The sequence below is a fragment of the Drosophila takahashii genome, chromosome 3L (genome assembly GCF_030179915.1).
Source record: "Drosophila takahashii strain IR98-3 E-12201 chromosome 3L, DtakHiC1v2, whole genome shotgun sequence".
Lineage (NCBI taxonomy): Eukaryota > Metazoa > Arthropoda > Insecta > Diptera > Drosophilidae > Drosophila > Drosophila takahashii.
The window spans coordinates 20321887-20349716 of NC_091680.1; the positions used below are offsets into that span (position 1 = coordinate 20321887).

The 27830-nt window shown below is 41.6% G+C and overlaps 7 protein-coding genes and 1 long non-coding RNA gene across 16 annotated transcripts; 3 read left to right on the plus strand and 5 right to left on the minus strand.

Moving 5' to 3' along the window:
• Positions 1-633: 633 nt before the first annotated feature.
• Positions 634-8301, minus strand: LOC108055260 (clavesin-2). Of its 3 annotated transcripts, none has more exons than XM_070215553.1 (4): positions 8262-8301; positions 3285-3742; positions 2203-2493; positions 634-1193 (listed from the first exon to the last, which is right to left on the minus strand). In XM_070215553.1, the coding sequence occupies exons 1-4, from the start codon at positions 8281-8283 to the stop codon at positions 939-941; spliced, it is 1026 nt and encodes a 341-aa protein (XP_070071654.1). In that variant the 5' UTR covers positions 8284-8301; the 3' UTR covers positions 634-938. The 3 variants fall into 3 exon arrangements, with proteins under 3 accessions (XP_070071654.1, XP_070071655.1, XP_044249742.1); XM_070215554.1 differs by lacking the exon at positions 8262-8301 and adding an exon at positions 7764-7940; XM_044393807.2 differs by lacking the exon at positions 8262-8301 and adding an exon at positions 4354-4378.
• A 963-nt stretch (positions 8302-9264) lies between these two features.
• Positions 9265-12382, minus strand: LOC108055251 (1,5-anhydro-D-fructose reductase). Of its 2 annotated transcripts, XR_011418453.1 has the most exons (6): positions 12214-12382; positions 11916-12083; positions 11685-11854; positions 11288-11630; positions 10988-11219; positions 10774-10903 (listed from the first exon to the last, which is right to left on the minus strand). XR_011418453.1 is itself a non-coding variant. In XM_017138542.3 (4 exons), exons 1-4 carry the CDS (start codon positions 12283-12285, stop codon positions 9326-9328), a joined length of 954 nt encoding a protein of 317 aa, XP_016994031.2. In that variant the 5' UTR covers positions 12286-12373; the 3' UTR covers positions 9265-9325. The 2 variants fall into 2 exon arrangements, 1 of the variants encoding a protein (XP_016994031.2); XM_017138542.3 differs by lacking the exons at positions 10774-10903; positions 10988-11219; positions 11288-11630; positions 11685-11854; positions 11916-12083 and adding exons at positions 9265-9523; positions 9581-10096; positions 10152-10319 and having other exon boundaries at positions 12214-12373.
• On the plus strand, positions 9337-11270 carry LOC138912902 (uncharacterized). 2 transcript variants are annotated; one of them, XR_011418454.1, is made up of 3 exons: positions 9337-9478; positions 10370-10593; positions 11086-11270. It is a non-coding gene; the product is annotated as an uncharacterized lncRNA (long non-coding RNA). The 2 variants fall into 2 exon arrangements; XR_011418455.1 differs by lacking the exon at positions 11086-11270 and adding an exon at positions 10842-10942.
• A 168-nt stretch (positions 12383-12550) lies between the features above and the next one.
• LOC108055252 (kxDL motif-containing protein CG10681) lies at positions 12551-13618 on the plus strand. Of its 3 annotated transcripts, none has more exons than XM_070214625.1 (3): positions 12551-12756; positions 12807-12980; positions 13038-13618. In XM_070214625.1, the coding sequence occupies exons 2-3, from the start codon at positions 12814-12816 to the stop codon at positions 13522-13524; spliced, it is 654 nt and encodes a 217-aa protein (XP_070070726.1). In that variant the 5' UTR covers positions 12551-12756; positions 12807-12813; the 3' UTR covers positions 13525-13618. The 3 variants fall into 3 exon arrangements, with proteins under 3 accessions (XP_070070726.1, XP_044249838.1, XP_070070725.1); XM_044393903.2 differs by having other exon boundaries at positions 12551-12752; positions 12804-12980; XM_070214624.1 differs by having other exon boundaries at positions 12554-12752.
• Positions 13619-13661: 43 nt separating this feature from the next.
• Positions 13662-15477, minus strand: LOC108055250 (EARP-interacting protein homolog). Its single transcript, XM_017138541.3, has 2 exons — positions 15239-15477; positions 13662-15187 (listed from the first exon to the last, which is right to left on the minus strand). Exons 1-2 carry the CDS (start codon positions 15461-15463, stop codon positions 14201-14203), a joined length of 1212 nt encoding a protein of 403 aa, XP_016994030.3. The 5' UTR covers positions 15464-15477; the 3' UTR covers positions 13662-14200.
• A 281-nt stretch (positions 15478-15758) lies between these two features.
• Positions 15759-17197, plus strand: vih (ubiquitin conjugating enzyme vih). The gene is made up of 2 exons (XM_017138563.3): positions 15759-16079; positions 16143-17197. Exons 1-2 carry the CDS (start codon positions 15973-15975, stop codon positions 16570-16572), a joined length of 537 nt encoding a protein of 178 aa, XP_016994052.1. The 5' UTR covers positions 15759-15972; the 3' UTR covers positions 16573-17197.
• Positions 16782-19518, minus strand: LOC108055267 (zinc finger protein 660). Of its 2 annotated transcripts, none has more exons than XM_070214563.1 (2): positions 18815-19518; positions 16782-17861 (listed from the first exon to the last, which is right to left on the minus strand). In XM_070214563.1, the coding sequence occupies exons 1-2, from the start codon at positions 19301-19303 to the stop codon at positions 17190-17192; spliced, it is 1161 nt and encodes a 386-aa protein (XP_070070664.1). In that variant the 5' UTR covers positions 19304-19518; the 3' UTR covers positions 16782-17189. The 2 variants fall into 2 exon arrangements, with proteins under 2 accessions (XP_070070664.1, XP_070070665.1); XM_070214564.1 differs by lacking the exon at positions 18815-19518 and adding an exon at positions 17958-17984.
• A 697-nt stretch (positions 19519-20215) lies between these two features.
• Positions 20216-27733, minus strand: sti (sticky). Of its 2 annotated transcripts, none has more exons than XM_017138511.3 (7): positions 27346-27733; positions 26623-26867; positions 26214-26564; positions 24775-26142; positions 22354-23856; positions 22101-22296; positions 20216-22040 (listed from the first exon to the last, which is right to left on the minus strand). In XM_017138511.3, the coding sequence occupies exons 1-7, from the start codon at positions 27617-27619 to the stop codon at positions 20434-20436; spliced, it is 5544 nt and encodes a 1847-aa protein (XP_016994000.3). In that variant the 5' UTR covers positions 27620-27733; the 3' UTR covers positions 20216-20433. The 2 variants fall into 2 exon arrangements, with proteins under 2 accessions (XP_016994000.3, XP_070070663.1); XM_070214562.1 differs by having other exon boundaries at positions 26202-26564.
• Between the last annotated feature and the right edge of the window lie 97 nt (positions 27734-27830).

Consider the following 27830-nt stretch of genomic DNA (forward strand, 5'->3'; position numbering starts at 1 on the left):
TAATACCATTTCTAATGGTTCGTGTCCTGGCTAACATAGAGTTCAGTTAATTGGGGTATTCCTAAGCTGCTGAATTGCTGAATCATTTAGGGGATTCCATAAACTTTTGAATTGCAGAATTTCGATTGCTGTTACTTACGAATTACATTTTCAGAAAATACAACAGCCAACAACAAATTTCAACTCAACAATAGGCATTATAATTTTTTTTTTGTGGTTTAAGTTTCCGCGACACCCGTGGATGCCGTGGGAACGTGCATTATTTACTTTAAAATCAAATTAAGAAGTGTATTTGTAGCTATACCCCTGGCGTAGATATAATTTGGCCTTCAAAAACCATATTATGGATGTGATTTTACCTAAGAGGAAATAATCCACGCAATCCATGACCCCTTGCCTAAGCAAACACATTATCGCAAAAAAATAAGAAAGTCGCCATAAACACTAAAACATTTTTTTCTGAATTTTTTCTTGTTTTAAAGACACTCTTTCTAATTTTTCTCAATTTTTGGCTTTATATTTTCATGTTGAAAATGGTGGTTAAAGTGTGTACTGAGTCAGAAATCCTGGCTTCAAGTGTAGATGACCATCTTACCACCAATAACAATTCAATTAATTAAAAACACAGAGTAATTATAATTCACAAGAATAAGTATATACATATATTTAAATAGACATTCATTTAACATAACGTAACGCGTGGATGGAATATACAACTGGGGAACGGGAACTCAGCCACAGCCCCCATCCATTATTGGGGTACTGGGCATATGGGTGACATAATCCCCGGCGAGACCTTAGTTATACAATTTAGTGGTGATGCTTTTAAATAGGTACGAAGTGTGCATGCCCGCGCGTCCTGTCGACTGTCTCAATGGTATCCTGACTATCCTAGCTTAGCCTACGGAGATGGGATTGCTTGACGGGGAAACAGGAGTCTAGTCCACCTCCAGTTTCCTAAAACTGCCCACGACTCCGGCATCGATGTCGCCAATATCGTTTCCGGCGAAATTGGCCGCATCCTTGGTGATCTCGATCTGCATGTCGTCCAGAGCCAGGATTGCTGCCCGGCGCTTGAGCAACTTCTGTTTAAACTCGGCGATCATATCAGCAACGGGCACGGTGCCACCATATTCCTTCGGCAGGATAGCGGGATCAATCTTTGTCTTCAAGATGTCAACATTTTTGTGGACCTGTAAGAAATAGCAATTCAATTAGTGTTCAGAGAAAAAATAGCTTAAAATATAGGAATTTAAATTTAAATTAAGCAATACAAATTGTGAGTGGAAAAAATCGGAAAAGGATATTTTTATCATCAAGGTAGGCTAATTTATTTATTTCAGAGATTTATTAAATAGAAAGCAAGCGAGTCAACAAAATCAAAAAATCTTTTCTTTCTAAAAAAAAAAAAAAAGAAAGCAATTTTTAAAATGAATTTCATTTGTGTTTTATTTGGCGGAGGAGTTCACCAGGTTTGCATAGGCAAGAGGCAGCCGTTTAAGCACTTGATGGTGAAATTTGCCAGGATTTCCGGATCAAGTCTGAAGAAACTGGAGTTCTATACAGAACAAGGATTGAAGCTGGAGACATATGACACGGCCCATTTATTAGAACTGCAAGACTTTGGGATCATTTATGTCAAAGAGATCTAAGACGGAATGTAAACTACAGCAGGCTCACAAGTCAAGAATAAATATTTAACAAAATAATTGGTGTTTCCTCTTTTTTCATTTAGGAAATGCATTGATGCTTCTGAAGTATCAGGTCTCGTACCTCTTTTTGAAACCCTTTCCAAACAACCTCAGAAAGAGATTTTAGAGAAACTCTGGTATATAAGTATAAATCAATATGTTGACAAGGTTCAAAATGGAAGAACCTTTTCTTTGACTAAATAAATACAAATGGTACTCAAGAAACCACGATTTTTTACTATTTATCTTAAATACTTTTATGCAAAAGCTTGAAAAAAATAACACTCGAGTATTTTATTTTAAATTTCAACCCATTAAATTTAACTAAATAAAAATAAAGATAAGTCTTTTTAAGACCATTAAGAAACATTTTAAAGGAAACTTTACGGTCAATTAGGCGTTACTAAATCTTAAGCCCTAATGTAAATTTGTACGTTACAGGGTAACTTTTTTTTTTAACCTGTCTTAAGCAATGGATAATACCCATAAATAAATATATCAATAAACTCACAATAATTCGCTTCTTGAGCTTATCGCTCAGCATGGAAACGCCCAGCTCGATGATCCGATTGGCGTAGTGCGGAATGTTGACGAAGTGCGTCTCCTTGTGGCGCATGGGCGTCGAGTTCTGGATGCATTTGACGATGCTGCGCAGGTCGGTCAGGGACCACAGGCTGACGAAGCCCATGTTCATGCCGCTCTCGTCGTTGATGTACACGTACCCGGCCACCTGGGAGTCCTCGTCGTCCAGGAGGGCCTCGCAGATCAGGCTGTGCACACGGGCCATTTGCACCGAAGTGAACTGGATAGAGAGAGAAATTTAAAATTAATTTAATAACTTTAATTGATAAAACAAGAGAGAACGCTATAGTCGGGTAGGTGTCCCGACTATCTAAGATGCGAGGGAGATGGATAATAAAATTTTGATTACGTATAACTTTTTGATGAATGGTCCGATTTGAAAAATGTCTTCTATATTTCGATAGGTATAAATATACAAAACAAAATCGCATTTATACTTCTCGGAAATCTTTAAAGGTGTGGGCGCAGGACACATTTTGAAATGGGCGATTGTGGGCGTTAGAGGGGGCGTGGAGCTCGACTGAAATAAACTTGCGCTGCGTAGGAGACCCAAGAATATGTGTGGAAAATCTCAAATTTCTAGCTTTTGTAGTTTCCGAGATCTCATCGTTCATACAGACAGGCAGACGGACAAACGGACATGGCTAGATCGACTCGGCTAGTGACCCTGATGAAGAATATATATACTTTATGGGGTCGGAAACGCTTCCTTCTAGCTGTTACATACTTTTGCACGAATACAATATACCTTTTTACTCTACACACAAAAAAAAAACTTAGTAAAATCAACTGTAATAATTGTCAAACAGGCCCCAACCAGCAAAATTGTCAATTCTACTAAGTAAATAGTCATTTCACAACAACAAAATACACACAATAAGCAAAGACACAAACCCAAAGCAAAAACAAAATACACGTAACTATTTTAATAGTTACGTAACTATCTTTGTTTGTCAATTTTACCAAGCAAATTTTTTTGTGTGTACGAGTAGCAGGCATAAAAATTCCTACCTTATAGGGATCGAACTTGGCGGCCACGGACAAGATGACCTGGCGCCCTGTGGAGTCGCGCTGCGGCAGCGGCACCAGGTAGCCGTTCTCGAAGATCTCGTTGATGGCCGGATCGGTGATGTCCAGCTGCTTGAACCAGTGCGGGAACAGCTGGCGGATGGTCAGGTAGCGTTCGAGCATCTCGCAGGCCGATGGCACAGAGAACTTCTTGGTCCGCAGGAAGCGCAGCAGGAAGACGGTGTCCGTGCGGCACTTCCGGATGTGCGGATGCTTGTCGATCCACTCCCGAAATTGGGCCAACGCCTGCCGCCGGATATTCTCGTCCTCGTGCAGCTCCTCCTTGGCCACCTGCTTCATGGCCGGACTCAGTCCGCAGACATAGGGGTAATCATAGTCACCACCGCTGGTGGCCGCCGGTCCGCTCAGCTTGGGTTGTTGCAGCACCTCTGTTTCAAGCACTGAAAGTCGGAAAAATACGTGTTAATTACAACATTCTATTTCACAATTTACGTCTTAATTAAATACGGAGTTGCACAATTTGAGTGGTCAAAATCAAGAGAGCAGAACTCATTAAATAACGGATTTAAGTTGTTAAATTTAAGACATGAAAATCTTAAATTACCATCATCTGTCCAATTAACACTTTCACTTTCGGTTTAGCCACAGCTGCCAAATTTTTACTCGATTTCCCTAAAATGTTTACGATTTACCTACTGAATTTCCCTTTTAATTACACTGATAAAAATAAGGTTTCGACCAGTTAACTATAAGGGTCAACCTTTTTATGCAGTTAATACAAAAGGTAATCTTTAAAGTTTTGACCTTTTAGTGAAGTTGGGAAATAATCGTAATTTGAAAAATAATAAAACCTATCTACATAAATCTTTAAATATTTAAAAATTTCATTAAAGTACTATTTTCTATTCCCAAAAATAAAATCATAATAAATAAATTCCAGCTGATTTTAATTATCGATTTAAACTTGAACGAAATTAAGTCTCTACTATCTTAATTTAGGATCCCTTGCACTCAACGAAGCCATTAATACCCGCTTAAATATTTCTACCACCCAAGCGCATTCCAAGTTGATACGATATCAATTAGCCAAATCGAACCACATTTTTTGGCCCGGTTGTAAGCGAAATATTGGGCTGAAATGGCCAGTGGCCTGTCCGCTGTCCGCTGTCCGCTGTCCGTTGTCCGCTGATCGCTGTCCGCAGCCAGATTTCTTCACTTCACGGCTGACACCAGCGACTCTAATTGGCCGGTTGCCCTTGGTCAGTGGCGATTGTGCAATCCGAAATGTTAAAATTCATCGAACTCTCAAGGGTCAGCGCAGTTTACTGGACCAGAGATGCCGAATACATATCTATATCTATATCTATGCATACCAATTAATCCCACTTGACTTTTGACTGCACAATGTCAGGGGACCGGAGCGAAGATTGGGGAGATTGGAACTGGAACTGGATTGTGTTGGCTTCAGCCGACGACCAGAGTGCATTGGCTTGCGTGGGTTAGAGTTTTAAAATTCGTATTTCGAAGAAGCTGCCCACAGCGACTTGACTTCGGTTAGCTAATCTCCCCGAGATGCTGCCATTTCCGCTATTTTTGCCTTTTTTTTTTGGTCTTACACAGGTCCATTGACCGTGACCCAAAATCCACCGGCTGACTGCTTTGCATACGAATCGAATGTTTGGTGTTTTTGGGCTTTGGGTTTTGTCATTTCAGCGCCCATTTAAATTTCTAGTCGTAAAAACCCAGACGAAGGTCGAGAGAAAGATGAGTTGCCGCCCTGTAATTGCGGATCGGCAGCTGTTGGCTGTTTGCTGGTTAAGTTCAACAACGGTCCAACTATTTTTGGTCAACAAACTGTTTATGACCAGTTTGTTCACTTTCATGGCCTTCACACAGTTTCCAACGCAATCGATCGACGATCGCTGATGTAAAATAAATTGAACGTGTGGAATTGCCCTGCTTTGAATACGTCCAAATTGAGTGGTATGAAAATATATGGCCCGAAAGTTGAGCTTTGCTTTGGTAACTCGATCATTTATGGGCCATGCGATATGCGAAGATGTCCGCTGTCCACTGAAACATGCGATTTGTAATTTCGTTATCGTTTCTTTTGCGTTCGTTTTCCGCTCCGCCAATTAGCCCGTTGGTTACATCATATCACAGCATAAAAGCTGCCAAACCGAAGTACGTCCGTCTTACCGATCCCGATGCCAATCCCCATCCCCCACAGCAAAATCGCCGACTTTTGGTAAGAGTAAAGAGTGCAGGCCCGAGAAATGCTCAAAACAGGTTTTCCCATCCCACCGCTCGACCCAATCCACTCCCATTACACGGAGAGAAAAGGTTGTAAGATCTACATTCGGGGATTAAAATAGCATTGTTATAAGCTATAAGAAATATATGACCGAGGAATGAATCAGTTCGTTTTTGAGATAGATACTTTTAATCATTTCGAATTAAAAAATTAAGAAAGATAATAATAAATTTAAAAAGTTAATACTGATCCTTGGCTAAAATTGTAATATTCCACCAATTCTACTTTTTTTTTATATTTAAAATGTGTGATCTCTAAATGTATGATCGCTTCGAATTAAAAAATTAAAAAGTTAATTCTGAAAATTTTAATATTTCACCAATTCTAATTTGTGTTTATATTTGAAATTCATGATCTTTAAACATTATACTGAATCCTAAAAAGTTGTAAGATCTACATCCGGGGATTAAAATGGCATTATTGAAACTGTAACAAATGTATGATCACTTCGAATTAAGAAATTGAGAAAGAAAACAAAAAATTAAAATGTTAATACTGATCCTTGGGTAGCATTGTAATATTCCTTTAATTCTACTTTCTGTTTATATTTAAAATGTATGATCCCTAACCAATTTACTGAACCCTAAACCAAGTACATCTAGTTCTATACAATATTTTCTGATTAAAAAAGATATGTAAAATATTATTAGTACCAGATGATAATCAAATTGGTAAATAATATTGTGCAATTTATTTTATTGAATAATTTGAGTTTGGCGTAACCCCCAAATATATCCATAAGCTGACTTGCGGATTTTAAAACTGCCCCTCGATGTCAAGATCAAGGTTTTTGCATTAGTGATCCCCGAATTTTTGCAGTGCACTTGCCCAATCCCACCCCATGACCGTGCACATTAGCAATATTGGGTTGGTTTGGCTCAATTTCGTATTTCGAATGGGCAAACGGGCGAATTTATGACTTGGCGATTTGCATCTGCCTTTCCGGATTATCATGCAGATTGCATTTTGCCACAATTACGACAAAAGTTAGCTAATGTTCCCCGGATGAGTAGCGCTTTATATTCATGTGTCAGAATCAAATGGCGCTGTAATCAGCGGAATTCATTAGCCAGGCTCGCCACGTTCGCTGGCCAAGGCTACTTGGCCTGGCTTAGACGTTGGTCAAGGCAGGGCCTTAAAACTCCATTAGTTGCACCTGAAAACTGGCCACCGAGGGGGATTTATTGACGATTTACGACCATTATTATGGCACCCAGAATCGCAGACGAGGTCGTGGTCGCTATTAGTCAAAGGAAATCGTCACGTCGATGGCTGCGTCCCTGGCAATTGCACAATAGCCACTTGCCATGAATATTTATATGCGAACCGCACAAATTGCATTGTGCGAGCTTGTTTAGTACGTTTTCCAACCACTTGGCTTTTACGGTGTTGGCCAACTTCGAAGACCTTGCAGGCCTCTTGTGGCTCGGCAATTAAGCCAGCAAACAGAATTACAAAACTCTCGAAGCTCAAAACTATTGGCCGTAAAGTAATTGACTGCCGCGAAACACTTGCAGTGGGTCAATAAAACGCAATTAAAAGGCTTTAAGAAACTACGATTTTTGCTCGGTTACACCCACGCACCTACTTTTATGCAAGTATCTAAGACAAATATTACAGAGAGAAAAATTGCTAAATTTAAAAAAAAATTGTATCATAAGGTTTCCTTTACGATAAATAAGGAAATATTATAAAAATGCTAAGGATTAAGTATTCTATTTAATAATTGGGAATTGTTAACAGATTTAAAAAGTAACTTTTGTATGTTTTGAAATCTTCAAAAAAGGATTTGTTTTTTAATACATTTTATCAAACAAATTTTTATCCTATTAAGACATCTAGATAACAAATCTAATTTCAAGGAACTTCGAAGGCTTATAATCACCATAAAATTCAAATATTTCGCCGTGTAATCAAAGTCTGACCAGGTAATCCCAGGTAAACAGTAGCAATCTACAAATGTCTCTGCGCATGCGCAACAGCTGCAAAGAGCTGTACTTGGGTGAAAGCGAAAGTTTTTCTTCGCCACAAGCTTTTCTCGGGCCTTTACATAATATAATGCACGATTCCGTCCTTTTTTTTTTGCTACCCACCGCCATCCCCGCTAATTTGAGATGATATGGGGGGAATTCTGGGTCTCAACTCACTTTTGATTTTTACGCACTGGCACCGGGGGGATTTCACAAGTTGTTAATCTTATATAACAATATTTATACGCGTTGCAGGGGGATCTGGCTGAACTACTCCGGGCTCTAATTGATCGCCGGAATATCCGTGTGAGTTCCGCAGAAACTGGCGACGATGTGAACGTGGGCACGCTTTGAGCGAAACTGCCAATTTTTGGACTGAAAATTTATTTAAACCTCGCTCTTGGCCGAAGCGATTTCACTCAGACGGTCGGCTTGCGGTTGAGTGGGACTTGTCGAGTGGAGCAACCCGAGCCCAAATCCGAACTTGGATTCCATGCCATCCGCATGGAAAGTGATTTCGAAAGGCGATCGTCTTTTTCTGCGATATTCTTGGCCTGGGTCAAGGTGGCGCATGCCAGAGATCCTCCTCTAATTGCCCTGTAAATTTATCCCTTCCTCGCTTCCTAGTCACCGTTTAAAGGCGGTTCAGAGGCTAAACGACCCTAATTTCATTACTTATCTCTAAGCATCTGGGCATCTGCACGGGTTTCGGGGTGACGTCACCCCAGGCAGAGGTGCTATTTACAAAGGTCGCTAGCTGCGATTAACCCAAATGTACTGAGCAATCCAAAAATAATTAGCCATCCAGGCGTAATAGGTACATCAACTAATGGCTATAATACTTTCATGCTTCATTTCTGCGGTTGGCGCAACTAATAGCTTCCGCATGATATTTTCGGCAAGTATATCTAGAATTCTAGATATATTGATAGGGGTAAAGTAGAAAAACAAAAATATTGTGCCTATAAAAAATTAGGAACTTTTACTATTTTAGGTTTATATACGGAATATTTGCTTGGGAAGATAGAATTCTAGATATATTGATAGGGAATAAAGTAGAAAAACTAAAACGGTTGTACCTGTTAGTCAAAAGCAGGAACTTTAACAATTTTAGGTTTATATGTAATACATATTATGTATGTACCCAATTGAATATTTGCTTGGGAAGATTATAAGATTATACCTATCCCAAAATCTTAAATGAAATTAAAATACCCTCAAGTATAAGTTACTATTTAAATAAATATTAAATACTATCTAAATTTGTATTACTCTGAGAATAGAAATTAGCACTTCCGAAATAAATAAAGGGAACCATTTATCAATGTCTAACTAACAACTATTTAAATGAATGAAATATGCTGGTAACGCTGTATTTTCCAGCTATAACTTTAATTTTAATTAAGCTGAGTACACTCTCCTAGGTTGATCTCTAAGCTTGCTTTGCTTATATTACCATTAGTCGTAAAGGCGTAATATTTTCATTCGGTCTTATTAACATTTTCACCTTTCAGCTGGAGGGTCAAACGTGCCGAGCCAAAGATCGAAGCCATTTCCCAACCTTTTCTTGGATATTCCATACTTTCTAGACAGATTTAATGGAGCAACAGGGCACAATGACCTTGTCTAGTTGGGAATTCTAATGAACATTCGTGCATATAAAAAATTGTCATAGATGTACATTAGCGTAACAAATTTATTATATATTTTTGTATTCTGACATTCTGCCTGCCCCTGGTTTAGAACTCAATTGCAAACGGATAGTACTTGTGGTTAAGGCCCTTGATCAAGTTCAATGGAACAACACGCTCGCCAGTGTGAAAGCCATCGAGAACGCTCATTTCCTCGGCGGTCAGTTCAAAATCGAAGATATCAAAGTTTTCGGAAATTCGGTTAGTATTCGATGACTTGGGAATGGGGATTACGCCGAGGCCAACCTGGGAAACAAAGCTAAATTAGTTTGTATAAATTATAGAGGGATATTACTTAATTACCAGATAGCGCAGGACAATCTGCGGGGCAGTCTTGCCGTACTTCTTGGCAATAACGGCCACATCCGGCGAGTAGATAAAGTCGGGCTTCTGAATATCGGGCTTCGGCTTTCCCAAAGGCGTGTAGCCCGTCAAAGTAACGTCGTTCTTCTTGCAAAAGGCAGTCAAAGCCTTCTGATTGAGGGCAGGAGAGCACTCCACCTGGTTGGTGACCGGCTTGATCTCACAGTTAGCCAAGACGCGTCCCAGCTGCTCGCTATTGAAGTTTGACACTCCGATACTGCGGACCAGTCCCAGTTTCACCAGCTTTTCCATGGCCTTGTAGGTATCCAGATAGTCGACATCGCTCAGCTGGAGCACATCCTCCTCATTCTTAGGCATGAGGGTGTTCTCGTCAACGTATTTGTAGCCCACTGGCATGTGCATCAGGTACAGGTCGATGTAGTCCAAACCAAAGTTGCTCAACTGCTTGCGGCAAATGGCCTCAACGCGTTCAGGATCGTGGAAAACATTCCAGAGCTGAAAGAAAGGTGTATGTTAATGGGTTGTTCTATAATTTTGTGATATGTTTTACCTTGGTAACAAGGAAAATGTCCTCCCGCTTGACCACTCCCTCTGCAATTTTATCGCGAATCGCCTTGCCAACCTCGGCTTCGTTTTGGTAGAAATAGGCCGTGTCTATATGACGATAGCCCACATCGATCGCGTGCTTTACAGCGGCCTCGCCTTCATTGTCCTTGGACTGCAAATATATTAAATCAAATGTAACATTAATGTTCTTCCTTTCAACAGAGGCAGAAATGTGTTTTGTAATGCGTATTTGGAGAAATATATATCGTTATTTTCGACCAAACCACGTTCATTTCAGTCCGAGCACTGTGAGCATTTCAGAAAGTCGGGAAATGAGGAATCAAAACCACATTCCAAATTATATACAAGATCAACGCAAAAAGACTCGGCAAAGATTTGATAAACTTTAAGCCGGAAATATGAAATTTAAAATGTAGAACAATTAGGTAAGCACTTTACTCATGAATCGAATTTCCAAATTTATTTATGTTAACTTTAGAGACCATTGAAAAAACTATATATTAAAATGATATCTGTACTCTAATTCAGCTGTTTAAGATAATAAAGGGAAATTTACCAATAATTGAATTTATTAAACTAACAAAAATTAATTTCTACAAGATTCTGATGATTTTACCTTAAATTTTTAGAGATATATTAATCCTAAACGTTGTTTATTTCTTTTTCTAATAAGGATAGTACTGATGACTCTTCGCTTTCTCAAACTTCCAGATTCCAGCTGTTTAAGAAAATTAACTGAAATTTACCACTAATTAATTGTATCAAATTAAATTTATTTAACTAAAAAAATTAAATTCTATGAAATTCTAATGATTTTACCTTAAATATTTAGAGATATTATTTTAATCCTAAGCTTTCTTAATTTCTTTTTCTAATAAGGATAGTACTGATGACTCTTTGCTTTCTCAAACTTCCAGATTCGCCGGCCCAGATTAAAGGTCCCTAATTGAAGCAACTCCTCCGGCATCAAGTGAAAATCAAAGACGTCCAGACTCTCGATAAGATGGGCCTGTTGGGCAGCTTTTGGAATGGGCACCGTGCCAATGTCGATCTGTGGAGCGTTTGTATTTATTAGCTATTAAATATCTTCTTTGCGTTAATATTCTGGGGTTTCTATACCAAATATCTTAGTATGACTTGAACGGGTGTCTTGCCATATTTTTCCGCCAAGGTCAATACTTTAGGATCGCTGTAATATGCCGGTAAGGGATTGCAGGTCTTGGGACGTCCGAGTGGCGAATAGGCAACCACGGTGATATTGTGCAATTTACAGAGTTCAATCAAAGGAATTTGCACCAATTCCGTATGACATTCGATTTGCAGGGCCGCAGGTTTAATTTGACAATTTTCCAGCAATCTCTTCAGCTGATTGGCATTGAAGTTGGACAATCCCAGGCTGCGCACAAGTCCCGAATCCACCAGTTGTTCCATACTTTTGTAGGTCTCCAAATAGTCCACATCGCTACGGAATCCAAGGATCAGTTTTTGGCTGGGAATAGTTCTATCCAAAACTCACTTTGTTCTCAGTTCGCCTTCGAGATGGGGCATCAGATCCTCATCCGAGATATAGTCCACGCCCACTGGCGAGTGCATCAGATATAAATCTATATAGTCCACGCCCAGTAGCTTTAATTGCAGTTCGCAGGCGTATTTCACCATCTTGGGCTCGTGATATATGTCCCATAGCTAATGGGATATCGATTTCTGATCTGTTTACATATTCCGAGCACTGTTTATGCATTCCTACCTTTGTGACCAGGAACACCTGTTCGCGATTTATTTTTCTGTCGCCTATAAACTGACCCAGAACCTTGCCTATAAGATTTTCATTCCTATACAGATAGGCGGTGTCTATATGCCGATAACCCAGTTCTAGGGCGTGGCGCACTGCAGCCTCACACCGGGATTTCTTTAGCTACAGATAACATGATTACTTTTTTCCATTTCACAATTGTCAAATGAAGGTAGAATGTTCTAGGAACATAAATATCTTCTAGGTGATTGATTACCGTAATAGATTTAGTAGATCTTGAATATAAACTTACATTGTAGGTTCCCAGACCCAGAACAGGCATTTCGTAGCCATTGTTCAGTTTTACAGTCGGAGCAAGCTTCATTTTTAACGTTCAAATTAAGAATAAATTAATAAAGATTGGGGGAAAAATTATTAGCCGGTTAAAATAAGTGTGGCCAAAAAAAGTTATGAAAGAAAAGCTTAATACTGACTTAAAAAAAATAATTTAAATTTTTAAAAAGGCTAAGAATTACGTTAACAAAAATTTTAAAAATTTGTTTTACTACAACTTTCTTAAATTATTACATTTAGGATAAAAAAATAGAATTTTTAAGACGAATAACGGCACAGTTTGGGCATTTACAACACTGGTTCAAATTGAGTACCTAAAACAGCTGTTAAATATCAATTTTTTGCATATGTATAAAATCTAAACAAAAGAAAATTTGAAAAAGATGGATAGAAACTTACAAAAAATAAAAAAAAACTATTAAAAAATATTCCAAATTGAACAATTAAAATAACTGCCAGGAAACGCACAATAAAACCTTTGCCGTTGTCAGAAAAAAAGTAAGTAAAGAAATCAATTTTATTTTGGTACTTTCATACAATCCAATGAAGTAGACAAACCATGAGCCATTTGGGTCTAACGGATGTGCACCAGTCCCAGGATGCCACTCCAGATTTGGAATCCTTCACCGGTTTCGGGAACTCCGCCGCAGAGGCTTTTATTCAAAGTCTCGCAGGAATGGTGAACCAGGGAGATGTAGAGACCATGATTCGGGCTCAAAAGCAAATGTAAGTTAAAAAGCTAATCACAGAGATTACCTAAATCATATTTAATACCTTCCTTAGGCTGCAACGCTTCGAAAAAACCAATGAGATGCTCCTAAACTGCAATGCCCTTTCGCAGAGTCGCCTGAAAAGCGCAAGCGAGGATTTCAAGAGGCATGTGAAATGCCTGAATGACATGAAGAAGGATCTGGACTATATATTCCGAAAGATACGGGTCATCAAGCAGAAGCTGCAGTTGCAGTTTCCCGCCATTTATGCCGAGGTGCAGCCGCAAAGGAGCAGTTTGGCGGAGGAAGCCGAGGATGACACGGAAGCCCAAGCCAAAAAGGCCTCGGAAACACCTGCTCCATCCGCAGAAAAACCCAACCCATCCACTGGGGGGGCCACCAAGAAAAGTGCCGCCGCCACCATTGAGTATGTGCAAATGGAGGAGGCCGTGGACAACGGCACCGTGGAGATCGAAAACGAGCTGATCAAGCGCGTCTGCTCCGTGGAAACGGCCAATCCCAATGACTCCTCCGACTGCACTTCCGAGGATACAGGCTAAGCTGCACAACTCTCAGTTAGCTTTAGTATTACAGTGTATCTATAATGTATTATAACTTATTTGCTTAAATATAACACTAGTTTACAACTTTAAATTCTTTTCGAGTTAAACGCAGAGACCAATTTTTTTGATTAGTTTTGAGTTGCTGATCACGCTGAACAAATTAAAAAAAATTTCCAAAGAACCGCTCTGAAGAAATTCGCAAAAATCCAGATTTTCGACACTTTTTTTATAAAGATCTCAAAAACCATTGGATCAATAAACTTGTATTTAAAAGGCAAAAGATGCATTTAACTAAAAAAAAATACAAATAAAAATGTATGAATTATTTTGAGATTTCATATCAAAAGGCCCTTTTGTTGTTAACAAGTTAAGGCCATATATTTGCAAATGGAGTGCAAATTCTAGGAGATATGCATTTTTTAGCGAAACAACCCATTTCCAAGGCAAGTGGCTTTTGTTAGTTTGCTTTTTGACATATGAACAAAATAGAAGTAGTAGTAGGAGTATTTCAAATACATTTAAAGTACTTAAAGTATAAAGTATACTCCTAAAAAATACATCAGCGTGATTAGCAACTCAAAACTAATCAAAAAAAATTGGTCTCAACGTTTATCTTTTTTTTTGCTGTAAACTAGTGTAATCGGCTACATGCAAGGACACAATTTGTACAGGCCTAAAATATAATCTGGTACTTGTACTGCTTGGGCACCTTTGAGATTATGACGCGCCCATCGTAGCTGAGGGAGGCAAAGATCCAGGGATCCACATTGCTCCACTCGGCACAGTAAACCGAGTCCTCGTGCTGGTCGAAGGTCTGCAGCAGTCCATCGGGCAGGAGTTTGCGCCTCTCCTCGGCTTCCGGCCCACTGAAATTGGCGGAGTCATCCAGTCCCGGCTGAGCCTGAGTTTCCGAGCTCACAGATCCGGCACAGGTGAGCAGCACCTTGCAGTCACTGGAGCTGGAGAGGAGCAGTTGGTCGTGGAATGTATTGAAGCGCACGGACCACACCCAATGCGAATGATCGGAGCGCTCGAAGACGGGAGCCTTGGGCATTCGGCAGTCCCAGATCCTCAGGTAGCCATCATCCCCGCCCGTGACCAGGTGGCACTGCTTGTTGGGATTGCAGTCCAGGTCGCGCACCATCTGCCCGTGGGCATCGCTGATGCTCCAAGCACAATGCTGGGTATCGCGCACATCGAAGGCACTCAGATTGCCATCCTGGAGCGTGAGGAACTGGTGGCCCTGGTGATGATGCGACCACTTGCCGGTGGTGAAGTGTGCCGTGTGTTTGGCCGATCCGCTGGAGGATCCACCAGTGGGCACCTCGGCCACCACGCGGGTGGAGGCTTCTGCTCTTTGCATCACGGCCACCTTGTTGTCCACCACGCAGGCAAGGATCTGCTCCTGGCTGGGATGGAATTCGATGGTTTTCACACGTTCTCCCAGGGCTTCGGTGTCCAGGACCTCAACCTGCGCCCACGGCAGGTACTCCGACTTCAGTTGCTCCGGATCCGGATTGAGATCCTCGGGAAGCGTAAATAAAGCCGACTGGGTGAGCACCTGTGCTCCCTTCTGGACATTGTAGACGGAGGCCAGCAGGCGGGCATTATGCGGGCAGCTATTCAGCTTCCACACTTCACCCAGGGCGTGCTCGAATACCTAGTTATATACACATATTTAGTAGATCCTTTGGTAATACCAGACTTATACCTTTGATTGCACGGTTCCCTGTTCCTCCTCGTACTGGATTAAATGCACTTGGTTCGTGGGTTTCAGGGAATTGGTGGCTATAAAGAAGCACACATCGTTGCTCTCCCCGTATTGGGGTGTTAAAGCCCGCGCCTGCAGTTCTAGACCGTAGATCAAGCTGTTTTCATCCATTTTTCCAAAATTATTCGAATGTTTTGATTTTGCACTGAAATAGGTACATCGCATACGTACACACGATTAAGTACCTAAATGTCTGAAATCCAGGTGGCAACGCCACACCATTAAACACACAATTTAAAAATGCAAGCCACTTTGTAATAAATTATTATAATAATTATAAAATTATAAAGCATATTTTTCTGCTCAATTATCTACAATAAATAAATTAATAACTAAAAGAGCTGAATTTATTTTTAAAAATACTCTCCCTTTCCGCCAGTGTGACCACCCATCCCACCGATAGCACAATTTTCCCCCCAAAAACCCGAAATACAACCCTGCTCAAACACAGTTTCTTCTCGTTCTCCTTCCATTTTGTTTTCACACAAAAGTGAAAAAAAGAAAAAGCAACAGAGAATTCCGACCGATCAACAAAATTTCCACTATACAGTACATATAATCATTAGAGAGATCATTTAAACCGTTCCGCCACGAAGCGCGCAAAATTAGGACGCCGTACAGCGAGCAGCGGATATAGCATAGCATCCATATAGCATCCTCCATAAAGCGTAGCCATGGCGCAGAACATCAGCCCCGAACAGAGCGGAGGAGCAGGAGGCGGGGGCACCAAGCACAGCGATGACTCTTTGCCCGTGAAAGACAACCACGCCGTGAGTAAAAGGTGAGTAGCACATGGTCGGGAGTGGCCCAAGGAACACTGGATAATCCCCCTAATCTTCCGCAGACTGCACAAGGAACTGATGAATCTGATGATGGCCAACGAGAAGGGCATTTCGGCGTTTCCGGACGGCGAGAACATCTTCAAGTGGGTGGGCACCATAGCGGGTCCACGGAATACCGTGTATTCCGGGCAGACGTACCGCCTGTCGCTGGACTTCCCCAACTCCTACCCGTATGCGGCGCCCGTGGTCAAGTTCCTGACGTCCTGCTTCCATCCCAATGTCGATCTGCAGGGCGCCATCTGCCTGGACATCCTGAAGGACAAGTGGTCGGCCCTGTACGACGTGCGCACCATTCTGCTGTCCATACAATCCCTGCTGGGCGAGCCGAACAACGAGAGTCCACTGAATGCGCAGGCCGCGATGATGTGGAACGACCAAAAGGAGTACAAAAAATATCTAGACGCCTTCTATGAGAAACACAAGGACACCTAGAGCTCGGCGTTTCCAGTCCAGTCCTCAATCCTATGCTCATATTGCGGCGTATTTATTTACATATAGTGCAAGCAACTCCACTCATCCGATCCTACTGCCAATCATCATCATCAATCACCAATCACCACCGTATCAATACAACATCGTTTAATGCTGATGTTCCTTTGGCAAAGAACCCCGTGCATTTCTTATGTAATTGTCGATCGATATAGACGGAAAATCTGGTTTTTATTCTCATTTCTTTTCCTCCACCCCCCCAACAAATTAATGATATATGAATGTATTGGTAATGTAATTTTAAAACTGTCCGTTCTTTAAGATTAAGCATAAATTTTAGTTAATTGTTTTTATACCACATGATTTTGAAAACGAGCGCCTTCGCCGCCCGCATTTTTTGTACTGATGATTTTTAAGCGACTGTGCTGCGCCGGCCATTATGTGAATGTTAGCTAATTTTAGGGCAGCCTAACCGATTCAACCGAACTCGTCTTAATATCTCTTAATTCATGCGGCATAATCCCAAATTACTGGTGTAACAAATTCCACGAAATTCGAATCATTGTAACAGTTGAGTTAGCTTGATGTTATTGAAACCACAAATAAAACAAATTATTGAACTACATAATCTCGGTGGACTGATCGTGTTTTTTCAGATGATTGGAGAGGGCTAGTGAGCTCCTGAAAATGCGACCGCACTTTCGGCATCTTATTAAGTTCTTGTTGCCATGCTTCCGCTGCAGATGATCCACCATGTTCTCCTTGGTGTAGAATCTCTGGTCACAGAATTCGCAGGAGTACTTCCGATCCTTTCCATGGATCCTTTTGTGGCGAGTAAGAAGGGCCCTGCGTACGAAGGATTTTCCGCACTCCTCACAAATGTGCAAGGAATCGGGGGCTTCTAGCGTATGAGTCCTTTTGTGCGCCCTTTTTATGTGATATTTGAGACTCCGCTCCGCTGTGTACACTTTACTGCAGCTTGGGCAGGGATAGATTACCCTCGCGGAGGCATTATGATGCATCTCCCGCAGGTGCGAGTCTAGCAGATTGGCCCTCGCATAACTCTTCGCACAATGGACGCAGGTATACGGTTTTAGTCCCTCATGCTGCTTCATATGGGCCTCCAGTAGAGATGATTTGTAGAAGCCACGACGACATATGCTGCACTCGAGGGTGAGTCTAACTCCTCTTTTTCTTCTTTCCCCTAACAACTTTCTAATGGATGGAATGGGCAACTTCTCCTTTCCAAGATCCTGCTTGGCCGCCTCGTCCTCAATTATGTACACTTCCTCCTAGAAACAAAGGGGAATAGTATTTAATTAATATAACTAAATAATTAATTAATATTCTGTCTGCATTAAAAGTGTTTTGGGCTAATTGCAAAGTACATTATCAATCATCTGTTGTCAGGTTATTTTCCTTTATCTTATCTTTTCATTAGATAAAATAGAATTTTAAGAATCTAAGATTTGGAGCTATTTCTTTACTGATAATTTTAATGTTTCATTTTAAAATGAGTAATTAAAATCCTTATTCTCTATATTAAAAATTGGTCTATAACATCTGCGTTATTATCTTATCGTTTGCGTTAGATGGTAAGTGGAAAGTAAAAAGTAAGTAATACTTTGAAGTTTAAGGTTGGGTCATTGATCTGCTAAATATTTTTACTCGTAAATACATTTAACCTGAATTTTATAAGTGACAGAAAAGTAATAGTAGAGAAATTCCATTTTTAAATTTTTTTAAAGTCATCTAAAAGTTGAGTAATTTTAATTATACAATTTTTAATAAATTAACCCCTTTTTGAAATATTTTTTATTGAGTTAAATAGAACCAACAAATCAACATTATTAAAAGCATTGCCCTTTCTTAATTCCTAAGTTAGACAACTTAAGTATATAAGGTGATGCTGGATATTAAAAATAAACTTTACATTTTAGAGCCTTAAATAACTACATATATGTATGTGATACCTATTTTTTATTAATTTATATATGTATGTGAAGTGGAAAAATTAAAAATAACTGATAGATTAGACGGGCCTCTTTTTCGAACGCTATCAATATACCAAACATTCAGATACAAACAAAAATAGTACAACACAAACAAATTCCCAAATGTTTATGTTTATGGCGGCGAATGGGGAAGTATTGTCTTTGCTGCTAGGCAACACCTCAAGCACCGAAAGCGATTATAGATTAGATTAGGGAATAGAAAGGCACCCTTGTGCCCAGATAAAACTCACAATCTCTTCCGTTGACTCGATGCAGGGTGCGTCCATTTGGGCTTCCTGATTACTGGATCCGTTACTTTCCGAGGGGGTATCCAAGTGGGGTATACGGATGGCACCATCCTGCTGTTTGAGGCACTCAAAGTCAATGTCCAGGAGCAGCTTCTCAAAATTGCGCGAGGACTCTTCGCACATGCGTTGAAAGTCGTGGAACTTTTGCACCAGTTGGTAGCAGCATTCGCAGATGCTTTTCAGGACCAACTGGGGTGGCAATTCCTCATCCTGCAAACGGAACACCTTCCCCGGATCGCCTCCTGTGCAGCTGAAATACTTTCTGGCCAAGTCCTGTTCGCTGTCCAGGTGATAGGAGGCATCCTGCGGTCCCAAAAGCACCAGACAGGCTCGGCAAATCATCGTTTTGGTCACATCTCGTCTATCCATTTCCGAGGTAGTGGAGTCCGCGACCATGCGACCAGCGCAGAGATTTCTCAACGATTCAAACATCGTTGTCTACTCAACCGGCAGGGAACAAATTGAAATCAATTATCACAATTTACGGCGGTACTGCTGCAGACCGGCGTCCATCGGCGACCCCCTCAACCGTAGTAATAACCAGCGGAGAGCAGACACGATTTCATTTCCGGGGCTTTTGCGGGACATTAAAAGCTGTTGCGGGAAAGCTACTTGGGATCAGCCTAGAAAGCTTCTCTAACTTCTCTAAAATATTTTAAAACTCATTACCAAAAAAAGGGGGAGGAATTTATTGTGGTTTTATCATAAACATTAATACTAAATATTAATAAATATAATAAAACTCGACTGCCTCGACTATCAGATACCCATTGCGCTGTAAGCAAATACAATTGGGTTCTTACTAGAGCCCTGCGTGAATCATTCAATTTTTGTTTTATCATAGTATGCCATGGAATTTCTGATTTGTTTAATTCAATTCTATGTGAAATAAATTAAATGTTTTTCTAATTCATTTCGAATTGAATGAATGAATGAATAATTTTTATGAATTTTTGAATTTGTCAGATTTTTTTTGTACTTTCTTTTGAGACTGCTTAGTAAATAAAATTTAGGCAGATTTAATCACAAAACTTTGGCCCTTTCTTCAAAAGAAATTGTCGTTTGAATTATTTCGGAATTCATGACATTCATTCATTTAATTCTATTAAACTCAAAATTCAAATTAATTCAATTCTATTAAACTCAAAATTCTAATTAATTCAATCATATAAAACAAAAAATTCGAAATATTTAATTGAATCCATTCATGCAGGGCTCTAGTTCTTACAAGAGATTGAAACGGCTTTTAGATAATTTTGGTTACTTTTAATTAAATATATCTTGTTTATCAACCATTTAAATGGTAATTCAAATTAATTCCTATTTTTCCAATTAAAACCGTCATGATAGTGATAAAGAATGTTTTATTTGTGAAGACAGCACACAAAGTAATGGTAATTTCTTTTATATTAAAATCATTTTGCTTACAATTTTTAAAATGATTTCAAAGATGGTCAAGAAACGAATTAAAACATAGAATATATTAATCTTAAAGTTATGTACTACTGAGATTGTAGTATTACGATATCTCGTCTTATACCTGGTGAAAATAAGCTGATCTTCTACAAACTATTGCCGGTCATCGCTGAGCCCAAAGTCACGGAAGTGGCCACCGAAGAAATGGTCTCCATGGACACATTAAACTTCTGCTTAAACGCCTGCATTGTGTCCAAGTGATAGATCTTCTGGGTTCCGTTGCAAGGTCTCTGATCGATCGCCACGGCATACAGATTGACATCGCCACTGTTCGCCAGCAGAGTGGACATGTAGTGGGGCAAGTAGACGCGCTGCAGTTCCGGCGACTCACAAGTCTCCGATGCGTTGTCCTCGTTGGCCAGCTCCTTACTAAAAGAGCGATGCAAGCGGACAATCTGCACGCTTTGGTAGTGGGCAATGAATAAGAAGGGCTCGCGGTAAACGAAGCCGGTGGGTGCAAATACCCAGTTTATATCGTAGGGCCTGGATCTGCAGCCAAACTCATCCACAAAGACTCCACATTCGGCAAAGCACAGGAGGTATTCCTGTCGAGAAATGCGCACAGCGGTAAGTGGCTGGCACTTGGCAGTGCTTTCCATCGACTTGTCCGACAGATCCACAAACTCCTCGGCGGCATAATTGTCCAAATCGATCTCGTAAAACTTATCCGAGCTAACAATAGCCGAATGACGCGTGAAGAATATAGAGGTGACTGGCGTTGCCGTGTCCAAGGCTCGAACTGGCTTAAACATGTGCAACTTAAGGTCGTACTTCAAGATGACAATCCTTGTCGAAGTTGCCGCAATGGCAACCGAATCCAAAGCGTTCTCCGCCTCGTCGGAAATCAGCACCAGCTTCCATTTCTCCGATGGCGTGCGATTGGCAAAGGGCAGCTCAATGGCCGAAGTCTCCAGCACTGGCTTATGGCAGCCACTGGAGCTCTGACAACGCGATTCCAGCTGCCGGTAGTCGCACTGGTAGAGCTTCTCGCCCACCGTGCCCACCATGATGGCCTTCGCCAGGCGCTTGCAGATGGACATGCAGCTTACAGACTCGAGGCCAGAAATATGCACTAGTCGCTGGCTGCCCAAGTGATAGGCATACAAACCGGTGTTGCAGCCCAAGAGGAGAATTTGCTGCTCGGCCACCTCGAAGGCGCAGTTCACTTCAATCTCCTTCTTAGCAGCCTGATCATCTGGACCATCGGAGCTGTAGACCAACGATCCTATGTATTCACTGCTACCCGTTGCACCAGCCACATCGGCGCTGTTTAAAGTTAAGCTTGAGACAGATGGAATGCTGCCAAGATCATCGGCCGGTGGAGCTGTTGGCTTTGTTCCGCAACTTCCCTGAACATTAGCACGACACTTGCGATGTGCCACATCTTTGCACTCCTTGCATTTCCAGAAGGGGGAACCTGCTACAATGGCCTGGCCACAAACCACACAATCTGAGGCATCTACCTTGGACTCTTGCAGGGCCAGTTCGAAACGATGATGGGCTTGGTCCTCACTGGCTGCTTTGGTCGCCTTCTCCGTGGTCTTCAACTCCACTTGGCTAGTGGTGCGCTTCAAAGACTGCTGCTTCTGTGGGGAACGCGGCAAGACTGCGATGCTAACTGGTCTCTGCTTGGGTGCATCGGAGTCGCCATTTACAGCAGCCGATTTACGAGGAGAACGCAGGGTTGCAGTTCCTAGAAGAAAAAATATTAATTATTATTTAAATTATTAATTAAAATCTTTAGAAAACTCACCATTCAGCTGCGCAAGCTGATCCTTAAGCATACTGTTTAGCTTCTTTTCCCTCTTTAGTTCCTCTTTTAAAGCACGATAGAGAATAGAGGACTCCACATCGTTGGATGAAATGTTCTCCTTGTTGGTGTGACTGGATCCAAAGATCTTGTCTGCCAGGGTTTTCTTCTTTTTGGAGGACAGGTCCTCAACTTTTAGCTACAAATAAATTTAATTAGTCTTATTAAATCAAATAAAAATGTAAAATAGTTATACCTGAAGGTAGTCAATCAGCTTTTTGTGCTGGGCAAGAGTTGCATTTGACTTGATGTCGCGCTGCACATAGAACTGCTCCTTTTCGGCCAAAGTGTCTTGAATGGAATCTATTTCCGCGTGCAATTCAGCTTGCGCCGACTCCAAATCCCTTATCTCCGCCTGGAGGTTGGCCACCTCCTCTTTTTTGTGGAAAAGCTCGCTAAGAATACGTGCATTTTCCTCTTTCAGGCTAACCATTTCCCTCTCTGAATCCGCAGTTTGGGCTTCGTAATTGGCGTTTTGACCATCGAGAAGATCTGCTCGCTCTTGGGTGGCAAACAGCACGTTTGTCTGCTCCACCAACTGATCCTGCTGCGCCACCAGCTTCTTTTGCTGCTCCTTGAGGTTCAGACGAAGCTCCTCGATTTCCGATGTTAGAACTTGGGCGCGCTGCTCCGCTAGACGCTTTTCGGATTCAATTGTAGACAGTTCCTTGCGAAGTTCAGTCAATTGATCGTTTCGCTCCCTCAATTTTTCATGAAGAGTATCTAGCTGGGATTTCTGGGACTTGTTTCGATCCTGCTCGGATTTCAGCATAGTTTCCACCTCGGTTAGCTGGCTGTCGGTGATGCTACAAGCGTACTTCAACCTCTGGAAGTTCTCCGAAAGCTGTTTAAGTTCCTTTTGCAGAGCCAAGCTGGAATCGTTGGCTTTTCTACTTTTTTCACGCTCCTCCTGCAGTTCCCTCATGGTGTTCTTGTGCTCCAAAGTCAAGCCATCAAAGCGGGTTTGTACTTGCTTTAGTTTCTGGCGCAGTTCACCCTCCTGCTGTTCTAACTTGTGCACATTGGCCAAATGTTCGATTATCTCCGATTTGCACTTCATGCGCTCCTGCTCGGCCTTTTCCCATTGACGGTGCTCCTTGAGGACATCTCTTTTGGCACTCGCTAGTTCCTGCTTGAGCTCCTCGATCCGCGATTCCCGCTGGCGAGTTTCCTCCTTGGAGGACTTTAGCATTCTCTGTGATTCCTCGTTGGCGTTTTGTGCCTTCTTAATACGATCTTCGGTGAGTTCCATGCGGCGTGCGAGTAGTTTCTTCTCGGACAAGGCTTCCTCGAGCTGCTTCTCCACTTTCCAGAGCGAAAGATTTGCCGTTCGCGCCGCCTGACGTTCCACAATCATCTGTTCCCGCACTGCTGCCAATTTGTCCTCCAGTTTCTCGTTCTGCCGCTCGAGCATATCGCCCACGGTTTCGGTTTCCTGCTTACGGGCTGTGTGGGATTTCGTGGGTGAGAGACTCTGCTCGTTAAATCGCTCCAGCATTTGCTCCAGTTTGGTGACCAGCGTCTGGAGTTGATCGGCGCGTCCCTTTTGGTGGGTCTCACCCTCTTTGGCGGCTATTAAGTCGGCACGCAGTTGATCTTCGATGGCATTCAGCTCGGTCAGAGATCCTGGTGCAGTTTCGTACGGAGAAGTGTGCGAAGCTAGCGAGGATTCGGCCAGCTGACAGCGGCATTCGGCAAGCTAGGTGAACAAATATTTTAATTTTACTTTAAAATGCGTTGTGTTTTTAAGGAAATTAAATAAATTAATTTTTTTATTAATGGGTTCTGTTATCTGGTAACAAATTATGTAATTAGCTTATTAATTTTTTTTAATAATAATTAAATATCAAGTTAAGTTGGTGTATATTTCAATATGAAATGCTCCCAATGAAGCAAAGCTTGCTTGCTTAATGTTAATATTTTTAGTATTATACAAATTTTTTAAATCAGGGACCGTAACAGTTATAACCACCTTTTATTTATAAGTCATGAAGTAACTGTTATTTCAGACTTTTAAAATAAAAGTCAGAAAATAACAGTTATTTTCAGACTAAAAAATAAAAGTCTCCGTAACTTTTATTCTATGACTTTAATAATAAAAGTCTTAAAATAACTGTTATTGTGCGACGGAAACACAAAACATCTATTGCCAATGACGTCACAAAATCTCATCTGTTGAAACTCGGTTGGAATTTGTACTTATGTTCTTATGGTGGCAATTTGTATTTACCTACATACATGAATTCTTTAATACAACGACACCGTGAATTCTTTAGGGCAGCGGTCGGCACACTCATACAATTACATTTTGTTTTATATTTGTGTGAGTAAATTGTACGGGGCGACTAAACAGTGTGTGTGCGCAGACCGCTGTTCTACAGTATACGTGGAGGCAGCGCTCGAGCAGAATAATTTCCTATGCTCACTTAATAGGACGCTGCCGACCGCTGCTTTAGGGAAAGAGGAACAAATATTGACCATCGTAAAAAATTGTTTAGTTTATTTTTTTTGCTAACCAATTGAACCCATACATGAAGTCATCAACACAATAAGACCGCGAATTCTTAAGGGCAAGAGTAACCAAATATATCAAGTTTTTAATTTAATAAACACGTACCTGAAGTTCCCTCTCAAGTCGCTGGCATTCTGCTCTGACTTCTTGAGATTCATTTTCCCTTAGCTGCAGCTTCGTCTCCAGTTTAACTTTCTCCGCATGAAGTTCATTATTTGAGGCAATCTCCTGGTTCAGTCGCCTCAGTATTTCCTCGATGCTTCGCTCTGTCGCGTTCTTCGCTTCCTGCGTTGACTTGGTGGAGCAGATGGACTCGTCCAGTTCGGTACGTATTTCCTTTATCTCCATTGTCATGCGGCGATGTGTATCCTGTGAGTCGCGCACCTTTTTCCGGAGATCTGCCAGCTTTTGCTCATACGATTCGGCCATTTGGCGCTTCTGCTCCTCATTATTGGTCTCGGATTGAAGGTTCTGCTCCTTCAGCTGCTGCAGCATGTCCTTGTAGTTCTGTAGCTTCATGGAAATATGCTTGCACTCTTCGAACTTGGCATTGAACTCCAGTTCGCGGGCATCTAACTTCTGCAGCGTGGATGCCAGCTCTTGTTTTTTGTCGGCCAATTGCTTCTCATATCGCTGCTCCGAGGCGATCTTGGCTTCTTCGTACTTTTGGCGATTCAGGCGAAGTAGATCGGTTATAGTAGCTTCCTTTTTGGACCACATTTCCTCGTCTATTTTAGCCGAACTCTGGAGTGTCTTGATCTGCGTCTTGCAGGTGCTCAGTTCCATAGTTTTCTCCTTTATTATTTGCTGCAGCTTCTTAATTTCCATTTTGGCATCGGCTACCACCTGAGATTTGCTATCGGTCTTTTTAAGGGACTGCTGTGCCCGCAACAGATCTTGTTTAAGCATGGAAATCTCATTCTCTCTAGTCTTAAGTTTCTGCAGCAATTCTTTCAATTTCTCCTGCAATTTTTCATCGGTAGAAGCGGAGATTGCGGACTTCTCCATGTGCACAAAGCTATAGCCTATGAATGGCAAATCCTTGCCACTGAAATCATTGGATTTCATGTTGGTCGTGAGCGACTTTTTGGCAACTCCCTGTTCTCGGCGAGTCTTCAGTCGAGTCCCGTCCTCGAAATTGGAGGTATCATCGTCAGACCTAACAGTTGGAATTATGGGAGGCACCTGGGAGCGAATGGAACTCCAGGGAACGTCGTCGAAGAAGGGGTGTTTCTTAATACGCTCATAGGACAATCGCTTTGATGGATTCGTGACCAGTGACTCAATGAGGTTCCTGTAGTTAATAGACACCTTCAAGTCGGTGGGAAAGCTGATCAGCTCTTTTAGGTGACTCTCCTCGCAGTGAGAGAGAATTTTGGAGTACGTCTCGTGTACATTATCCTCGTGGAACGGTGTTGTCTCGCAAATTAGCTCGTAGCCAATTATTCCCATGGACCAATAATCGCAGCTCACCTAATAAATTATTCTACGTTTTAGCTCTGAACTTTGCAAACCAAGCTCTGCGATCGTACAGTTCTACTCACATCGTGCATCGATTTGGACAACTTGTAGGTGGATATCGTCTGCAGCAGCTCTGGAGCTATGTAATCCGGTGTTCCCACGGGTGAAAGGCTCAGCACATGACCATCCCGGTTCAGTGCAGCTGCATTACCAAAATCAGCCAGTTTAATGTGCCCGAAACGATCAATCAGTATATTCTCCGGCTTGATATCCCGATGCACATAGCCCATCTCGTGCAGAGTGTGCAGGGCCACCGTGAGCTCGGCCAGGTAGAACCGAGCCAAATCCTCATCGAAGGGCCCGTGGCGCGACATCAAGCTGAGCAGATCCCCGCCGGGCATGTACTCCATTATCAAGTACAGGTTGTCGTTGTCCTGGTGGTATAATAGTTCAATTAAATTTCGAAACTATCTAGATATTTAAATGACAAACCTGAAATGCGTATTGTAGATTGATGAGCCACTCGGAATGGCGGGTGGACATGATATCGCGCTCCTCCTTCACCTGTGAGGTGGTCACCACAGACTTTTTGATCTTTTTCATGGCGTATATATCATTGGTTTGGCGCTCGACCACGAGATGAACATTGCCAAAGTATCCTTGCCCAATTAGGGTCTTTATGAGGAAGTCGTCTGCATTCACACGAAGTCTGCGGGTCTCCTCCACAATGGGACGAACTGGATGGAAGAGAGATTTTAATATAATATAGTATAATATAACTTGTTTTGAGGAAGGGTCATTATAATTCCTGGTTTATTTGTTATAAACAAATATTATAATGTTTTTGACAGATTTACCATGAAATAGGGAATCCATTTCTAGAATTTAAAGTATTAAACCTGGTTTAGATTACTAGAATTATAATTTAGAATTTATAATTGAGAATATAGAATTTAGAAATTAGAATTCAGAATAATAATGTGACTAGCGCGATAATTATAAGTGTGCACTTGTAGCACTGGGATAAAAAATAAATAACTTAAATTAAATAATTTAAATTAACACTTGTCAACATAAATAATTATAAAATTTAATACGGGCTTGGAAAATGGATTTTCCAAGTTGTGTTGCATTTTCACAGGCAATCGAGCTGAAGATCCTTTCAAAACTAGATTCCGCAATCCCAAACCCTGTAGGCCAGTGTAGTTGACTTACATTTGTTGACAAACTCTGCGATGTTGCGATCCCGCTTCTTCAGCGTGTCCTTGTCGCACTCGTTGTACAGCAGGCAGAAGGCGTCCAGGAGTCCTTCGCGGCAGATGGCCTCGGCCACGGCGGCGCTGGTGGTGCTCACCGGGATGATGCTCCTCCTGGCGGATGCAGAAACATTTCCAGCGGGCTTCGCACAGGCGACGCCGACTCCTTTCCCGAGAATCACGTTGTTCAGGCGCGCCGTGCGCACACTAATCGGCTCCAGCGTGGGCGGCATGATTAACTCCTTGTGTTTTTCACCTTTTCACATAAGCAAATAATTCACAAATCCGTAAAATGCCAGCGCATCTCAGTTGCCGTTTTGCTTTGAATGGGTAAAAAAAGAAGCGCCGAGGGAAGCCGAAAAAACCAGGGCTGCACTCTACAGTTGCAGGGTTGCATTTAGGGTTGCGAGCAGGGTTGCCCACGGGGAAACCGTGGAAATATTA

What these genes read in the sequence shown, in the direction of transcription:
- LOC108055260 (XM_070215553.1), bottom strand. Translation starts at nt 8,283, where the DNA reads ATGCCCAGATGCTTAGAGATAA. An exon ending in CCAAGTTCGATCCCTATAAG is followed by an intron (nt 2,494 to 3,284) that starts GTAGGAATTTTT and finishes CTCTCTATCCAG; the next exon opens with TTCACTTCGGTGCAAATGGC. An exon ending in AGCTCAAGAAGCGAATTATT is followed by an intron (nt 1,194 to 2,202) that starts GTGAGTTTATTG and finishes TATTTCTTACAG; the next exon opens with GTCCACAAAAATGTTGACAT.
- LOC108055251 (XM_017138542.3), bottom strand. Translation starts at nt 12,285, where the DNA reads ATGAAGCTTGCTCCGACTGTAAAACTGAACAATGGCTACGAAATGCCT. An exon ending in ACATTTTCCTTGTTACCAAG is followed by an intron (nt 10,097 to 10,151) that starts GTAAAACATATC and finishes CCTTTCTTTCAG; the next exon opens with CTCTGGAATGTTTTCCACGA. An exon ending in AGATTGTCCTGCGCTATCTG is followed by an intron (nt 9,524 to 9,580) that starts GTAATTAAGTAA and finishes TTTGTTTCCCAG; the next exon opens with GTTGGCCTCGGCGTAATCCC.
- LOC108055252 (XM_070214625.1), top strand. Translation starts at nt 12,814, where the DNA reads ATGAGCCATTTGGGTCTAACGGATGTGCACCAGTCCCAGGATGCCACT. An exon ending in ATTCGGGCTCAAAAGCAAAT is followed by an intron (nt 12,981 to 13,037) that starts GTAAGTTAAAAA and finishes TACCTTCCTTAG; the next exon opens with GCTGCAACGCTTCGAAAAAA.
- LOC108055250 (XM_017138541.3), bottom strand. Translation starts at nt 15,463, where the DNA reads ATGCGATGTACCTATTTCAGTGCAAAATCAAAACATTCGAATAATTTT. An exon ending in AGGGAACCGTGCAATCAAAG is followed by an intron (nt 15,188 to 15,238) that starts GTATAAGTCTGG and finishes GTATATAACTAG; the next exon opens with GTATTCGAGCACGCCCTGGG.
- vih (XM_017138563.3), top strand. Translation starts at nt 15,973, where the DNA reads ATGGCGCAGAACATCAGCCCCGAACAGAGCGGAGGAGCAGGAGGCGGG. An exon ending in AACCACGCCGTGAGTAAAAG is followed by an intron (nt 16,080 to 16,142) that starts GTGAGTAGCACA and finishes AATCTTCCGCAG; the next exon opens with ACTGCACAAGGAACTGATGA.
- LOC108055267 (XM_070214563.1), bottom strand. Translation starts at nt 19,303, where the DNA reads ATGTTTGAATCGTTGAGAAATCTCTGCGCTGGTCGCATGGTCGCGGAC. An exon ending in TCGAGTCAACGGAAGAGATT is followed by an intron (nt 17,862 to 18,814) that starts GTGAGTTTTATC and finishes CTTTGTTTCTAG; the next exon opens with GAGGAAGTGTACATAATTGA.
- sti (XM_070214562.1), bottom strand. Translation starts at nt 27,619, where the DNA reads ATGCCGCCCACGCTGGAGCCGATTAGTGTGCGCACGGCGCGCCTGAAC. An exon ending in TGCACGATGTGAGTAGAACT is followed by an intron (nt 26,143 to 26,201) that starts GTACGATCGCAG and finishes ATAATTTATTAG; the next exon opens with GTGAGCTGCGATTATTGGTC. An exon ending in GACTTGAGAGGGAACTTCAG is followed by an intron (nt 23,857 to 24,774) that starts GTACGTGTTTAT and finishes TTGTTCACCTAG; the next exon opens with CTTGCCGAATGCCGCTGTCA.